Source organism: Grus americana, chromosome 3 (assembly GCF_028858705.1).
Source record: "Grus americana isolate bGruAme1 chromosome 3, bGruAme1.mat, whole genome shotgun sequence".
Lineage (NCBI taxonomy): Eukaryota > Metazoa > Chordata > Aves > Gruiformes > Gruidae > Grus > Grus americana.
Window position 1 is genome coordinate 35,119,297 of NC_072854.1, and position 17,502 is coordinate 35,136,798.

Consider the following 17,502-nt stretch of genomic DNA (forward strand, 5'->3'; position numbering starts at 1 on the left):
GTTTTTCCACACTCATTTTCTCCAGGAGCAAAGCATCCTTAGAGATTCCCTGTCCATCAAACTCAACCATAGAACCATAAAACCATAAAGCCATAGAACTATAGAACAGCCCAGGTTGGAAGAGACCTTAAAAGCTCATCTGGTCCAACCTTTCATGGGAAAGGAAGCCTATATGAGATCATCTAGTACCATGTCCAATTGGATCTTGAAAACTTCCAGTGATGAGGACTCTAGCACACCCATGGGGAGCTTGTTCCAGTGATTGTGCTCACTGTAAAAAATTTTCATATGTCAAGATGAAACCTCTCCAGGTGCAACCTGTACCCATTGCTTCTTGTCTTTTCCGTGTGGTTCCTTGTGAAGAGAGAACCTCCATCGTCTTAGTAGCTGCCCTTTAAGTACTACAATAATCTGATGAGGTCCTCTCCAAGCCTTTAAGAGAAAACTTTTCTCCAGGGAGAAAAGACCTAATTCCTTTCATCTTTTGTCACAGGGCAGGTTCTCCAGTCCTTTGATCATCTTCACGTCCTTCCTTTGGACCTCCTCCAGCTTGTCTGCATCTTTGTTGAACTGTGGGGACCAGAGCTGGACACTGTACTCAGTTAACTCCTTCAGCTGTCCCTGCTGATAGAGGAACTGCAAAGTTGAACTGTATCTAAGCCTTGTTTTATGCTTACTGGAGGTGCCAAAATCTAAAGGCTGATGACCTCAGATCTTGAGTATGTCCATGGAGGGGCTGAAGTGCCATGGAGCATTGTTATCCCATGCAGCTTTGCCTGCTCTCCTTTCCCTCCTCTCTGCTACCCACTGATTAGTGCACTTACTTACTTAAGATGTGGGGTCTGCGTTTCCACCTGGGAAACAGGAGACAATGCTCCCCTGCCCTCAGGACAGCATGCTAGCCGCCCAGCTGGAAGGCTGAGACGTGAGGCCACTCTTTGCAGGGCTACCCTGAAATACTCACTTTTTAGCAGAATGAAAGAGAAGGGTTTTCTTTTGCTCGCTGCATGCCTAGTAAAATATTTAAATGATATAGAAAGGATATAAAGAGGTCCCTGCATAAAATTGAAACCATTTAGGAAACAATAGCATGACTCTGCTGCTTGTAAAAGGGGACCAGCAGCCTAGCAACCAAATTCTTGGTTAATGGAAAGACTGTTACACAAGCCCGGCATTCGGAGGTGCTTCCTCCTCATGCCCTGCCCTGCCAATTTACTACAGTCGTCTCTCCCCATTCCCACAGTCTTTGGCCTCTCCCGTGAGACTGCTAACAAAACTCAGCACCCACTAAACGGGGAATTTTTGCCACAGGCCATTTGTCACCTGGGAAATGGGACTGAGCTGATCAAACTCCTTTCATATAAAGCATCTAGTAAATCGGAAAAAAATTTCAGTTGTATTCAAGATGGGCTGAATGGAGTCAAAGTAATCACTGTCAGATAAGAGTGAAATCCAGTTCAAGATCTTTTGCTAGTACATCTCCTAAACTCTTCTCCTTAATTTTGCTTGTAAGTAGCCTTCCTGCAAATTCACAATGTGCCTCTCTCTAAATCAGTTACCAGTAACTATTTACTTCATAGCTCCATGTTTGGAGCCATCTAAAATACATCTAACTACTTCAGACCAATATAAATACTTCAATAACATGATGAAAATCCTTTCAATTTATTAAAAGAAGTTTTGAAAATTCAGGAGCAGGAGTAGTGTTTGCAGGGAACACACTTATACAATATTTGGAAGATCTGATATTTCCAGCTTTTGACTACTTCTTTTCTAGTTATCATGACACTTTCTTACGCCTGCACAAGTGAAAGCACCAAGTAATAGAGGTTTAATGTTTATGAACTCATATTTTTCTTGCCAGTGATTAATGGCAAGAAATAACTATCAAACCACAGACAGGAACCTTTACATCTACTTGTGGTGGTGTTACTTGCCTTTCACACAGTTCAGGTTATTTATAGTGCAACAGCTGCTCTGTACTGCATCAGAAACTAGATAAGGTCACAGGTTCTCCATGTAATGTTGTGATCTTACCAGTGGCTGATTTCCTGAGTTCCAGTAGACTTTACAAATGTTTCACCTAGAACTAACAAACATCACACTGAAGGCATCCTTCTGAGGGGGATCAAGAGGATGTTCTCACACTGCTTTCTGCGCTATCCAGGACAAGCTCATGCTGTGTCACTGCCAGGGCAGGAATAGTCTTTTTTTTTCTGAAAATTCCCATCAGAGACCTCAGAAAGTGAATACTGCATGTTTGCTTAGCTTACTTTAATGAAGAAAGCATCTTCAGGCAGGTGTACTCAAAAACCTGTAGTTGCAAAACCTTCTTAACACTAATCCACTAATCCCTGTTTAAACTCAGTAACTTCCCTTTTTTTCTTACCTTAGGAAGAAATTCAAATAATTAAAAGGAAAATGCACTTTCTTCATTTTGTGTCATGATACTATGAATACGAATAGAGAAAGTAATAAAAATTACCCCTGTTAAAGGCTTGATTCCTCAAACTATCCCTACATACTGCTACAGGGACTGGGTAGCAATTTGTTTTCAGGTCAGATGTACTCAGTGTACAAAGCATGCTGCGAAGCTGGGAAGTTACTGCATGTTCCATCGTACAAAGGTCTTTTTTGCTAAAAACTCAATAAATATTTTTCTCTCCTATACCAGATACCTGAAGTAGCCTTGTTTATATCACTCGCTTAGTGAATCTAGCCATGCAAAATGCTGGCTAATGACACGTGTACATAGTTTTTATTGCAAGGAAGACTATGTACAGCAAAGTTTTTTTCTTGCCTTTCATGTTAGCTTAATTTCCTAATACTTGAAACTGCGGAGTTCACTTGCATGAATTTCTTTTAACATTTCTGGACTCGGGCCTATGTACGTGATTTACTTTGGAGGTAAAGAGATGACTTTAGTGATGAAAAGTGACCATCAGTGTTTTTGTACAAAAGTTTAGTGAAATGTATTTGGAAGTGCAAGTGATCCCTCATGACTCTGGGGATAGGAAACAGAATTGTCCTGTCTTCTCCACACTGTCAAAACTTTCTGGCCTTGTAGGAAGCCCTTGGAGCTATACAGTGTATTTCATTTTCTTGTGTGCTATCTTACAGTGATAACACAGAAAGTTGTCCTAAAATCAATACTGGAGGAGAGGCACATGATAGACCAGCTCATCACTGCACAAACCCTCTGAAGTGGCTCCAGAAGAATTACATCAGAGATTAATTTGGCCTCTTATGTTTAAAAAAGTCCACGCTAAAGATTGCAGAGCTGAGGAGAAGCAGCACTGAGCAATGTATTACTTCTTACAGCAAGCTTCGAAACAGATCAAATGAGCACTAGAAGACATCTGTCTGTTATTTCCTGCCCACACAGCTTTGTTCTGCTTTATTGCCAGAGAGCTCCATGGATGATGTCACTTTTTTCTGAAGAAAACAGGCCACCAGAGCCTTTCACTGACATAATTAATTATCTGTAGTCTGGGCCTCAGCCAGAAAATTCCCATGGCAAGTCCCTGAGAAGTATTAACTCCACACTGCTTGATGTTTTCAAAATTATTAGGGTCTGAGATATCCTGTCTTGTCTTTTCACACTGAAAGAGTGCTTTGCTCGATATTATCGAACCATGGGACAGTTACTGCAGCATATAGAATTACAGTGTCATGATCCAGTCGGCACAGAGAGACCAATGTGAGGGGTCACTGTCAGTTACGCGCACAAATCTGCATGTTGGGATATGCTCTACATGCTTCAGCAATGCATCACAATGGCTAAAACCACTGTTTTGGGTTTGCCATATCTAGTCATATAGTTTAGGTCTCAGCCAACGTTAACCGTATAATAACAAACATTTTGCACATGACCTGACGCCTGGCAGCAAGCAGAGACCACAGATTGATCCAACCAGCCAGCAGGGAGAGGAAGGAACATCTGTTAAAAGACCTTTTTGGACACCTGAGCAGGAAGAATCATTAACAACAGCGTGCGAATGACTGTATTCGCAGTTCAAGGCTGGTATGTGATCTGCGTGATGCAGTGTGCATCCTCACAAATGAGGTAATTAGCAAAGCAACTTTAGGTCTTTTCTCTGATCAGCACTAGTCACCACAATACTCGCAAAGGCAGAGGAGAGCTCCCTGGTTCAGGTATTCCAAATCAGACATGAAAACCCAAATGACTAAGTCCCTATTCTGGTTTATTCATGCTAAGGAAATGATCTGCAGCTTTCCATATCCCAGGTGAATGGCCAGTCATGAGTTACTATAGCGGTATAGGAAGTCATTAAAATTGTAGCACATTTCCCACACATTGAGGTGTTTTTATATTGCTGGACTCATGTAGTAAGTTGACATGTTCTTTTTGTAACTACAACTTATTTTGTGATCAGTTAGCACCTCTTTAAGAAGAAAAAAGATGACTAATGAAAGGTTAATAACAGAAAAAGCTTTTATTTTCCTCTATCTTGTCTTATCATGTGCCCCTTAGTCTTATGTTAACCAGTCTGGACCAAGACTCAAGAAATCCATGTTCTGTTCATGGACCTCTTTCTCATGCTTCACACATAAAGTTAACCTCACCATGCTCCAATTCCATTCCATGAAGGAAATAATACTTCCCGATGAATGCTATCACATTTAGTTCATAAGTATATATGAGATCTAGGTACTAACGCTATGAATACTACAAAAACTATGGCATTCTGACGTCACTATAGTTGTTCTCCTATTCGTTTTCCCCCATTCATTATGTTCTTTTATTTCCTTCATGTTTACGTACTTCTATACTATCATCCAATTTGTTGAAATCCATTGGAAACTAAAAAGTATCTTAATTAGACATGTAACTCAGCGTGTCTAAATTGCTCTGTGAAAGTGCTTCATTGACTGTATAAGGAACTGAAGCATCTGAAATTAGGTGCTGTGACCTGAACTTCAGGGAGGCACTTGAAGCTTCTGGCTGAAGTACCCCCTCTCCAAGCGGAGCAAACCTGCCCAGGTATTTTTTTCCACAGTGATCTAGCTGTCTTCTGGCAGGAATGAGCACGTGTGGAGTGGGACAGAGCAAGAGACAAGCTGGTGCCAGAGGGGCTGTAGCTGTCAGGATGATGAAGCTCAGAGGAAATCCTTCTGCCTCCTCTGAGGAGACGAGAGAATAACTCAGAGCGGGATACCAACAGACATAAGTGTGTATACATATGTAATAAACTGTATACACAACTTTCTCTTGTCCAAGCATTTTGTTGGCTTCAGCAAACTGTTTTTCAGTGCTCTGTGCTACATGGATGTGCATTCAAGTTACTGATGACTGATGAATGGGCAAGAACAGTAGGACTGCATTACAGCGAGCACTTACCAGCGTAGCCAATTATTTGAACAGAGGAGTTGTCAGAGGAGACAAGGGAAGTGGTGCAAACTCTTAGAGTGAAGTAACTTAGAGAAGGCGGGCAACGAAAGGCGCAGAGCAAGATCTCCCGGCCATGCCCACGATGCCCTCACAGCCTCCTGCTGTCTCCGAAATCCCCCTGATCCTCCCCGATGTCTGTCCTTCCCCTCGTCCTCCCCAAGACCCACTTGGATATCCTCTCCCCTCTCCATCCTCCCATGGCATTCCCAGGAATGACTCTGAAGCCCTTTCAGGATGCCATTTTGCCTGAACTGCTGAGACTGCCTGAACCAATACTGAGGAACGGGTTTTCGTTATAAAGCTGACTGACCACATCAATACTTCTGCTTCTGACTTGTTTAAATGTGGAGGTGACAAATGCCTGGAAGTTACCACGCAATTGTACTCATTTTGCTGGCATGGAAGAATTGATGCTAATTTTTTTGCAAAGAAAAACAATCATTTCCAGGATGAGACAGACTTCACTTGCAAAATTCAAACCATTCCTGTCTTAGGAAAGAATTTCCCTTCACGGTGTCTCAGCAGTGCCTCATTTTGGGTGCTGCATGTGCACAGACCTCAGAAATTAGTCACTGGGCTCTTTTTTTTTTTTTTTTTTTTTGGACATCATGCAAAATTCTATGCTAGAGCCAGCAATTTCGTAAAGATGTGGCAAGACAGCGGATGTTCAGTAGGGCCAGCAGTTTTCTATGTGAGAATGGTACATTTCTCTCATTTTAGTCAACCAATAGGTGGAGCCTTTAACCCTGCAAACAAGACACTTTCTCAGATAGCCATGTTCTCACAATTATTATATAAAGATTTATATTTGCTTTTATTTAAGCTCATTTTGGATGGAAAATAATCCGTTTTGCTCTCAAGAGCTTATCTGATCCTCAGCTGGAGAGCAGGAGACACAAACCTAATAAATACACAATTGGAGCAACAAAGTTAATAAAAACAGACTCAGCTACAGCGGCAATGTTAAATTAACAACTGGTGACTCAGAGTACTGGACAGCATTATGACACATAAGACATATGCTCATTGCAAGCTCTCTCAAGAATCCCAGATATTTTAAAGCCAGAGAGTCCATGCATCTAGCATCTATTGCAAAAGGGTTGGCCATGTCCTCTCCCACAGACTGAGCCTTCTCTCAGGAAAATGAGAAAAGATATAAGCTTTCTCATTGCTGTTGTACTGAGTATACAATAACTATTATGTATATGGGAAAAAAAAAAGAGTCAAACGACATCATTTCATTAAAATTATTTTTAAAAGTTTTCAAAGGAGGATCAGTTAAAGACACTGATCCCGATGGGGACAAGACCAAAACTTAAAAGTTGATTGGGGGCAGTCCTTGCTGTTCTGTTTTGGACAGAAGACCAAGAATTTTTTAAAAAAAGTCCAAATTGTTCATACTCTTCCCTCCACTCTAGATGAGTTGTTCAATGGATCAAATACACCTGCCCACTACTCCTTTCTCTTCTGACCCTCCAAGCCTAAATAACATGATAGATGTAGCTCTGTGAAGTACAGCTCAGGCATTAACAGAAAAGGATGCTAAAATGTCTTTGTGAAAGAGATTTTCAGCATACAGACGTCCAGTGACAGTGACATTTTATTGAGGATAATTACTTTGAAAAACATATAACTCTAAAGCAATTTTATTACCAAAGAGATGGCTATCATCACTCTGGTTGATAGTACATCTGCCCTTAATTTCAGAGGGAGCAGGAAATTGCCTGAATGGCACAATTTGACTACATTTCAGTATACTGTCTTTTTTTTTTTTTTGTCTTTTTTTTTTTTCCTCCCTCATAAAACAGCAGGGTTCTATTTTAAAATCCATGATTCTGGGACTTGCTAGACAAGCCCTGCTTACTTCCCATGGTATCCCACACTTTGCACAGCAATGATTGCAAGCTACAGAAAAAACATACTACTCTGGAAAAAATTCATCTCTGGTTATAAATTATTCAATGAAAATAGAAGAGAGCATTTGTGGTCTGAAGTCTATCCTAACTTAATTTTTTTGTCCTACAAAAGTCTGCTTCACCAGGAAAACACAAACAAATGAACAAGGGGTCAGTCAGAGAGGAGAGGATTTTTTAACTCATTGTACTGATATTCTTATGGCAGACATTTTTAGGGATTAGAGCCTCAAAGACTCTCACTTTGCTACAGTGTGGATACCATCTTTCTCTTCATTGTCTTGCCTTTTCTATGTCCCTTTTCCATGTCTCTAGCTTGGCTCCATTTATCACTGTTGTGTTTCCCCTTTCCTTAAGCTCTTTTTCTTCTATTGCCCAACCTCTTTCCTCTCATTCCATTCTCCTTAAGTCACCTCTCCCTCCTCACATTAACCCTTTCTTCTCTTTTTCCCTGTGGCTCTGTACATGCCCACATTTTTCTATTGGGGAATTTGAATTTCATCTGTATGATATGCTCAGAAAATCCTAAACTATTTCAATCCAATTAACAAGACTTCACAGTTAGAAACACTTATGCAAAGCTACTCTACATGCACTTTTCTCTGGCTCTACCTATTCTTTCCACTTTAGTTCCTCTTCAGCTTCTCAAACTGTGAGATTTTGCTAATGACCATTTGGAAATTCCTCCCCTTCACTCTGTTACGTACTCTTTCCTCTATTGCCGAGGTATCTTGTCCCAACTTTCTCCTCTCGCTTTAATATTACCTAAAAGAAACAGATCTGATTTCCACCCACCTATCTATCCCATATTCCTCACTTGATCTTTCACGCAGCTCAATATTTAATAATATTAATGCAAGAGTATCAAGAAAGGCACTGAAGAAAAAATATAGGAGTTTGTACGGTATTTTTAGCCAAGCAATACCCAGGTGGCTATCACAATGTTGTTTCAACATCTCAGGAAAGTCAAGTTTGAAACAAAAGCAGTTCAAGGCACTACATGAGAGTTTACACATTGCAGCAAGAGGAAAAAGAGACAGAGAGAAAAACATCACAACTACAACGTCAAACTCTTTCACTTATATCAATCAGACTGACAAGTGATGGGAAGGCCAAGTAAAGCCATGTCAGCAGAGAAAGAGGAAACGAAAAGGATGTGGCAAGGCTAGCACAGCAGAACAAAGGCTCAGAGGGTGCGAGACTGCTGTCTGCAAACACATCAGGCATTAAACAGCAGGGAGAGAAGTAGGCTTTTCAAAGCATGATCGATGTATCGCACAATTTCATGAAGGTTTCACTAGACATAATTACAATTGCACTAGAAATTAAAAGAGAGAAATTTGCCAAACAATAAAGCTTTTCAGTTCTGGAACTGTTTTCCGATAGGAGTAGTCGAGGTAAACAACCCACCTAATCTTAAACCACAGCTTGATAAATTCATGAGAAAGGTTAAATGAAGTGGTTGCCTAAAGAATTAGCTGCTGGGACTTGATTTACAGCAGGTCTTCTACAATTTTATCTCCAGGATTCTCAGGAAAATGGGTCAGTCAATGCATCTGCAGTACGAGGATCATAGAATCATAGAATCACAGAATGGTTTGGGTTGGAAGGGACCTTAAAGATCATCTAGTTCCAACCCCCCTGCCATGGGCAGGGACACCCTCCACTAGACCAGGTTGCCCAAAGCCCCATCCAACCTGGCCTTGAACACTTCCAGGGAGGGGGCATCCACAGCTTCTCTGGGCAACCTGTTCCAGTGCCTTACCACTCTAACAGTAAAGAATTTCTTCCTAATATCTAATCTAAATCTAAAGGATGAAGAAAGCCTGAGTTAGGAAGTGATAAGAAGGTAGAATAAGGGAAAAGGCCACAACTAGAGAAATAAAGGAGGAGGGAAGGAAAGCTGAAGAACGAGAGAAAGTTAGATCTTAGGAAAGAGAACAGAACAGAATGATTATAGCATAAAATGTATTAATAAAATATGTAGCTATACAAAAAAATGTAAGTAGAATGCAGAAAAATGGAAAGAGTAGAGAAGTTTCCTTTTCTTTCCATTTACAAAACTTTGTTTTCTGATAGAAAGACAGATGGTAAAATGCTAATATACCTTTACAAATGTTAGAACTCAATAGGTAGTACATCACCTATACCCATGTGGGTACCTGTTGATCGAGTTTGTTGAGAGGATTTCCCTCGTGGCAAGATATACAGCCACTGTTATCTAGGTGTTTCATAAGGACCTTACCAGAGAGAGCAAAACACACAGCCCTCACCCACCTCTGCTAAACCTTCCCTCATACACCCAGGTCAAGAAGAAAGTCTTGCAGCCCACCTGAAAGCAAGCTCCTCCTGGGTCTGTGGTATGAGAGGTCTCCCTCCCAACACGATTACTCTGTTTCAACCATCAGCAAACAGCCCCCCATACCTGCTCTGCAACAACCCTTCCGGCAGCTGATGAAGCCACCAGTGCAATCTGCAGTTTGGTAATCAGTGGCACAAATGCAATTAACCTACTAACCCCAGGCTGGCAGTCTTAATCCTGGAATGATGTTTTCACTAGCAACCTCATCAGAAAGACCAAATCAAACAGGGTACCATGAGATGCATTGGCTTCAAGCTAGGACCAGAGATAAAGGGGGAGCACACCTTGCTTTGGGGTGCATCATGTGCTGCTCCTCAGGCAAGGGGAGAAATCCTTCCTGGGGAGCTATCACTCTGACGCCTTGACCGAGCGCTCAAATTAACCATTAAATGCAGTCTTAAAAAATACAGCTTAAAGGAAAGGGCTTTAACAGTGGATCCGTTTGGTCTCTCCTCTTGAAGGAGGGATGCTATGCAAACAGGTTTACCTCTGAATATCTGCTACACAGTGTTTCCCTTCAAAAGTCGGTCCAAACTCAGTGTTACATTAGACCATTTGGAAGTCTGAAGACTTCTCAGGAATTGTGGTTTATGATTAATCTATATATAGCTTGTATATTATAAATACTGTTCTCCAAGACATCACATTTCACATATTGCCCATCCACATCCTCAGGCCTGCAACCGAGGAAACGTACCGCTGATACCTTAACATATATTTCGTTTACACCCCATGGTTGCCCAGCTCTAAGGAGCAGAGCTCTGCTCCTCCACAATGCCAGGCTCTCAGAAAACATTTCCCTCAGCCCTAAAGTGTGCAAGGGGCCTCGACAGGAACGGGTGGCTGAGCTGCAGGGGATGAATGCCATTTCTGCACTGGAGAAACACAGTAAAACACTGGCTATAATAAAGACCTTGAGTGGAAAAGTGGCTCCTATTTAAATTGGTGTGAAATACAGGAACCTGTCTCCCATGCTTAAATTGTCATCTGGCAATAGGCACAGAACCTGGCTAAGTAGTTATTTTTCTTGATAAACCCAGTGATTTGTAGTGGGGTGCTGTCTTCGTAAATGTACTTGTATTATTGTCGGGGGTTTTTCCAAACATGCAATAGAAGAGTGAATGGTAAACATGTATGAATACTGCTCCTCATTTCCTTTTGGGCCCCTAATCAGGAAATGTTGAAAATCAGTGTTGGTATTGCTGGAGATTAATGGCTGCTGCTGAGACAGTGTACAGGGAACATATTCCTGCCAGGACAAATACACAGGCCATTGGACAAAAACCTGTGAACCACAGATAGGATTATATCATCATAGTAAAGATGTTATTATATCATCATTGTAAAGATGCCTGTGTTGCTCTGTAATTAATAATATTCACATGCTGGTTTGACTGAAATCACTGTAACAACCAGGCAAATTAATGCCATGCCTTCATGGTCCAATTTATTCTACTGGTGTTTGAAGTTTTCTTTTCAAATCAGTTTCACAGTATTTAAAAATCAGAATTTTTTTCCCCAGGTATAGGAAGAAATAATTTATGGATTTTTTGCCCACTTTACATTCAATATATGTTTAAAGACAATGTAATCACTGTTTTTTTATATGAGCAGTGAGATCTCACAGAGAAAAGACACTCCACAGAGCTATAAAGCCTTTAAAATCAATCCCTGTCATCAGTTCATTCGTTTCCCACTATCCTTCAGAGAGGTTGTACTTAAGAGCTCTCCTACCATGTATATTGGGATACATTTTCATCGCCGCAGCTTCTGTATACTTTTTCTCCCCTTTTGTTTTCTTACAAAATAAGGCCTAGGCTATGGTGACCTCAGCCGTTTATGAAAACCTTTCCTTCTCTAATTCAGTAACTGCACAGTGCCCAGCCAGGAAATCTGACGACAGGCAGAGCTGAGTCCAACTCGGCCCTGGAAGCTAAGGCACATGCAAGCTACCTGAGGTCATTATAATAAAAAAAACCAAAACCTCCAAACAAACAAAAAACCCCCCAAAAACAAAACAAAAAAACCCAAACCAATGACAAAAAAATGAAGACATAAACATCACTGCTAGGGCATGTCTCCATGGTTTACGGGCACGTTCACCTTCAAAATGAAGAGCTGGGAGGTCAAGTCCCAAAGTAAGGACTCAAAATTGATACCAACAGCAACGTGGCATGTGTCTACGTTTGCTATGTTGTTAGATTACGTGAATAGGGAACTAAGCACATGAAGCATATATATACATTACCAGTTTACCCTGCTGACCCCGTGGTTGTCATGGCCAGATTACTTCCCGTGGCTGAGCTCGCTGTTTGGGGTTTACAAGGTAGCATCACCCTGCTCTGCATTTGGCAGTGCAGGCATAAGATCCCCCTTGCTCATGGCTGCTGAGTAAACAGTCATGGTATTTTATCCCATTTTGTTCTTCAAAAAATATCAGATCTTCCTACAGGTACACCCAGCTGTTATTCTCAAAACAAAATTTTTTTACATATGCCTATATAATGTTTGCTTTGCCAGTATTGAAATGGCTTCAAAATAAACCCACAGTCTGATTCGTCAGTCCAACAAAATGCCAGCCAGCCACCAGAGATGTCCGAACAGATCTGAAAATGAAAAGCCACGAAATGACTCAGTGCATTAGGTCACTGTGACAGCCAGGAGGTAATACAAGAGTATTTACTTTGGCTGGAGTCTTCCTTGGCTCATCTTCGTTTGTAGCGTCAAAGCCAGGCTCTCATCTCAAGCCAAAGTGCTGTAGCTTGCCCACTTCAGTAACGGTTCAACACAGGTACCAGGTAAATAAACCAAAACGGGGGGGGGTGTGTTTAAATGAAATTAAAAACTTCTATAGATTTAAAAGAATAATGATTCTCTTCCCTGCCTGGCAGTAAAGAGCAGAAGAAAAGATGCACTCTATGGCTGCGAGCGTGGTTGTCCTCACAATCCTCTCATGATGCTGGGAAGCTTTAGCAGAGCCTAACATCTCAGGGTGGGGTCTGTATGTATAACTAACCCTAAAAATATTGTTCAGGACAATGGGAGTATCATCTTGGTGAGGATTTTTAGCCCACACTACAGCGCAGATGGCAGCTATCCCCACTGTTCCTACAGGGACAATGAGAACATGGGCAGTCCTTTAAAGGTTTAACTTTAAAGTAAAAGACTACGGTGAAGAGCCACATTTCCGTGTATTGAACAGGAGAATTACTCAGAGGTAAGAGTAAAGACCACATTTATTGCCACCCAGGAAACATCAGTGACTTTCTTTGCCTCCCCTTTCCAGACCGCAAAGGTGACTTTAGGGTACATCTTTCTGCACAACATGAGCATGATACATTTCTAATGAGGTTTGGCTCTATTCAGCACTGAAGCTGCATGCTGGCTCCGTCTTTTAGGAAATGACATATACAAGTTTTTGTACAAAGTAAAACAAAGCACTATAAAAATGGATACTGTTCTGTAATGATAATTTTTTTTTCCTTTGCAAAATTGCATTCAACAGATTTTCTTGCTTTTTTCCACAGTTTTTCACTGCAAAATGACCATTCTCTGTCTTTATGACAAAATGATTTAGTTTGAAAGCATATTGCCTGCAACTTGAAAGTGCTTTCTGACAAACTGAAGGTGAATTATGTACAGGAAGAGTGATAGTTAATGATAATTAATGAGATGGAATCTCAGAGTTGTGGTAATGGTGCAACTCAAGTGACTCCTATACCAAAGAAATTAACAAAACAATTGCTTCTTGTAATCAGATAAGATGGTAACAAGTCCAAAATGAAAGTAAAAATGTTATGGATGTGGGAAAAAGAAAAGCCTTATATGAAATGCTAAATAATGATGGTTAACTAGAATAAAGGAATTGAGACAAAATGTTTTCACACAGGTTGGGCAGGTTTTTTCTGCGTGTCCATAGGTTCAGTGAAAAATATCACTGAAGTGCAAACAAAAGAGCGTATAAATTTGTCAGGCAGTCTTACTGCAAAAGGAGATAAGTTTTGAAAAGTCAGAAGTCTTCATAGTGACTTTTTGACATACCACGTTTGAGCTCTTTATTTCGAAATTCCCTGAAGGCTGACACTCCTGAGAGCTCAATGATTTATTCGCATTACAGAGAATCCTCAAAACTGGATGGACGTTTTGGGGGATGAGTTAAGCACAAAATCAGGCTGTCTGCCATCAAGGACTTACTACTGGGCTGAATAAACATGCAAACCGGGACAACTGAGAAAACTTTCAAGCGAGCGCTGCTCCAAGAAATAAAGCTCACGCGTCTTTGCCAGGCGGGGAATGTGCAGAGCACTGGAGGCCAGGCAGAGCCTTGGCTCAGCCCTGCGCAATATCTGAATATGCAGAAGGTCCAGGGGCCATCTTAATACTTTTTCAGTATTGCTGACTTGCAGATATGTCTCTTGAATATTTGCATTAGCAATTGTAATTACACTCACTATATTTGCTTGTCTTTCCACTCCCCCTAGCCTACCCCCCCACCCCACCCCCCCCCCCCCCGGCCCGAACTGATTCCCCTGTGGTTGTTTTCTGCCTCTTTTTAAGTGTTTGAGACCTGGAGATCTCCCTTTCTTCGTCAGTTCTGACCAGTGTTTATAATTTCTTTTGCTTTGGTAGCTGCAGATAGAGATGGTAAATAAAGTAGTACTTAAAACTACGACTATCCTGTTAAATACCAGCTACCACCGTTCTCTCCTTATGGTCCTTTGCCTTAAATTTGCATGTCCCTGTCAGCTGAGCCCTATGCTTTTTGGACAACATAAAAATATATAGGTAGCTAGAAAATATAGTTTAAAAGATGTTTAATTTACCTGTAGTTCTCCTTCCATTATACTGAGGAGTTTTATCAAGTCCTCTTTAGAAAGCTCTATGGACTTCTTGTTCTTTCGTTCAGTAGGTCCAGATGATTTTGAGTGCCGTTTGACAGTTGCTGAAACCATGACCTCATCTTCCTTCCGATGAGGTTTGTTCTTTTTCTTGGCATCCTCCTGAAGTTTTTCATTCTCTGCATGGCTGATGACAGGCTTGGAACTGGAGAAGTGCCCGTTAGACGAGCTTTCTCCACCTTGGTTTCGGGATCTCATCCCTACCTAGAAAGAAACAAACATAAAGATGCATTTATAAACAAAATTACTTACAAAAAGCCACAGTGGAAATACTGCCTTTTGGAAGAACAACACTCTTCTAAAAACTGAAAAACAGTGTCATGCTCAAGAGAAAGCTCAACCATTTCAACAACTCTGTGTGTGGCAGACAGTGAATCCAGGATATTAATAATAAATTTAACAGAGTCCTAAAGTAAAGGTAACCATCTTTCTCAGCATGCCAAGATGCTGATATGAGTTTAAATGTATGGAACTAAAAAGTTATGTAGGAAAATGATAAAGAACATTTTCCAGTGTTCCTTTTCCTTCAGTGAACATTTTGATTACTCACAATTTATCACTACATAACAAAGCAGGTTAAGTAGATCTTATTTTAACACAAGGTTTACTTGAGAGACAGAAATGCAATGTGGAGTGACAATCCATGACAAACAAAGGTCACTCTATAGTTTCCCTGAGTGAAGCAATGGTTTTATTGCAGGTAACCAAGAAAAATGGAAAATGCAGACTAAATCAAGTGGTAAATTCCATCTTAAGCTAAATACCATGTGAGATTATTAGACAGTAAGTGCCATACAGGGAAGTTGAAAAGAAGCTTGAAAAAAGAGCACAGAGGTCATGAAACCTCTAAGAGGTAAATGTGCAAGACCAACGCAGTCCTTCCAGAAGATTCAGGGTTTCTCCAAAATGTCAGGTCATGGTTACTGAATGCTCACATCTCTGTCCCCTTAAGCATCTACCCTGTGCTCTTAGACTATGTGTATCCCAGGAAGTTAAACAGTGACAACAAACGTTCCAGAGCTCTGGCACTTGACCTACTGTATTGCTAAATTTTTAGCACATTCCTTGGCACACTTGTGGTCCAGGCTAACTACCACTCTCCCAACCAGTTCCTGGGCACAATTCAGGAATTAACCCAGGTGGGGTCCAGATGCAGCCACCCTGTTCCGGAGAGTTCAGTAGTACGAGCATGGCTGGATTGTGCTATTTGACCCCAGGGACAGAATGGGTGCCCTGGGACTCTTTAGTTTACAAGTAACATAGCCTTGGTGTCACACGAAACATAGCTGTGAAAATCATCCTTCCTGCGTATCATCCTCATCAAACAGTCTTCTCTGATCCCTCTGCTGAATGCCATTCGGCTATATCAAATTAAACCAATTGCCTTTGTCTTCAAATCTTTTCACAGTTCTTCTCTTTCTTACCCATCAGGCCTTTTCAAGTTGTCATCCACACAACACTTTCAACTAAAATTAGCTTAATCTGCCTGTCTGTTGTCTTAACCTATTAACATCTCTTTCCTTTCTTCCTCCTTGACCCTGTAGATTGGCCAGGGAGGTTGCTAGCCCTTAAAATCCCATTTACCCTGTAAAGTCTTGTCCTGTGTCACAATGGCAAACAGGATGGGTTCATCAGTGTGTATCTCATTACTTATCATTATTAAACAGATCTGCATGGGATACTCAGACATTTTTATATATGGACCCATATTGCTATCCTGTCACCTTGCTATCCTGACACCTTCCTATGTTATGTTGAAGTAGGTCTTTGTAATTATTTTCTGTGTGTAACTGTGGAAGACCTTGATTGTTATTTGTAATCAAGGTATTTGTCATAACAATACAAAGGCAATAGTGAAATTAGGCTTGGTTCAGAGCCCAACACAGATGTAAAAAGTAAGTTGGTCTCCTAAAAATTAGATATTCTTCATCCTGCTTGAAATTGCTTGTATAACAGACAAGGAAAACCATCAGGAGTTCATGTTGCCTTACTCCAATTTACTTTTGTATATGGTCATATTTTCTGGTACCTTAATTTTTTACTTAAATCCTGTTTACCCAAGATAGTCTAAGAATACTAGAAAGCAAGATCTGCACAGAGGAATATCTTGCTTTAGATCAACTTCAGTTTGAACAGACTTCAGAAAGCCGAAGAAGGGTCTGTATGTCTGAAACTTGCCCAGTTTTTAAATAAATCTAATGAATAATATTTCACTGCTTCCAAATCTTCCCTCTCACTTAAATTCATCTCTGGATTTAGTCTGCAGCTTGTTCATTAGTCAAACAGATGCTTCTCAATGTCACCAACATCACACACTTTTCTGATAAGGATCTCAGCAGCAATTCACTAGTGATGGGGCAAAACCTAAAATACATTGACTAATCAGCTTGGCTAGTGTTACACCGGGCCTGCTGCAGATTGCTACTTACTTGACTCAGGCCAGTGTTATAAATCTCTCACTCACATTAGACTTGCATTTTGGTAGTTTCACACTCTGCAGAAAGATTGTCTTTTTATTATCATTGGTTACTCGAGTCTTAACTTCATTAATTCAGTGGCATTCGTCCAGCAGCATAAATGGAGTGAGAATTAGACCCAATGTTTTCGAGTGAGAGAGTTTCACAATGAGATTCCTTGCATTTTAGGTCTGCTCCTATCCAAACAATATGTGATACAGGTATACAATGGCCTTTAACTTCCTGAATGCTTATGCAGTGTGTTTTTCATCAAACAGTTTGGATTAAACACACGAATTACGCTTTCTAAAAACAGATCTCCATTATAAGCATGAACAATACCTGAGAACCTCAGGAAATCTTTTAGGTCTCAGGTTTGTAATGGAAAAATAAACATTGTACTATGTTTCCTCTCAGATAGGGCTTTTCAATTTGTTTAACTTTAATGGGTTTTAAACTT

The 17,502-nt window shown here is 40.7% G+C and overlaps 1 protein-coding gene across 4 annotated transcripts in view; it reads right to left on the reverse strand.

Annotated features, from left to right (window-relative positions):
* The window catches only part of FILIP1 (filamin A interacting protein 1), a 113,084-nt gene that overhangs the window by 53,333 nt on the left and 42,249 nt on the right, over positions 1–17,502 (reverse strand). For all 4 annotated transcript variants that reach the window (XM_054821302.1, XM_054821305.1, XM_054821304.1 and 1 more), the window contains one exon: positions 14,512–14,790. In XM_054821302.1, coding sequence (XP_054677277.1) covers positions 14,512–14,784 — 273 coding nt within the window. In that variant the 5' untranslated portion in view covers positions 14,785–14,790. The remainder of the gene's footprint in view (positions 1–14,511; positions 14,791–17,502) is intronic.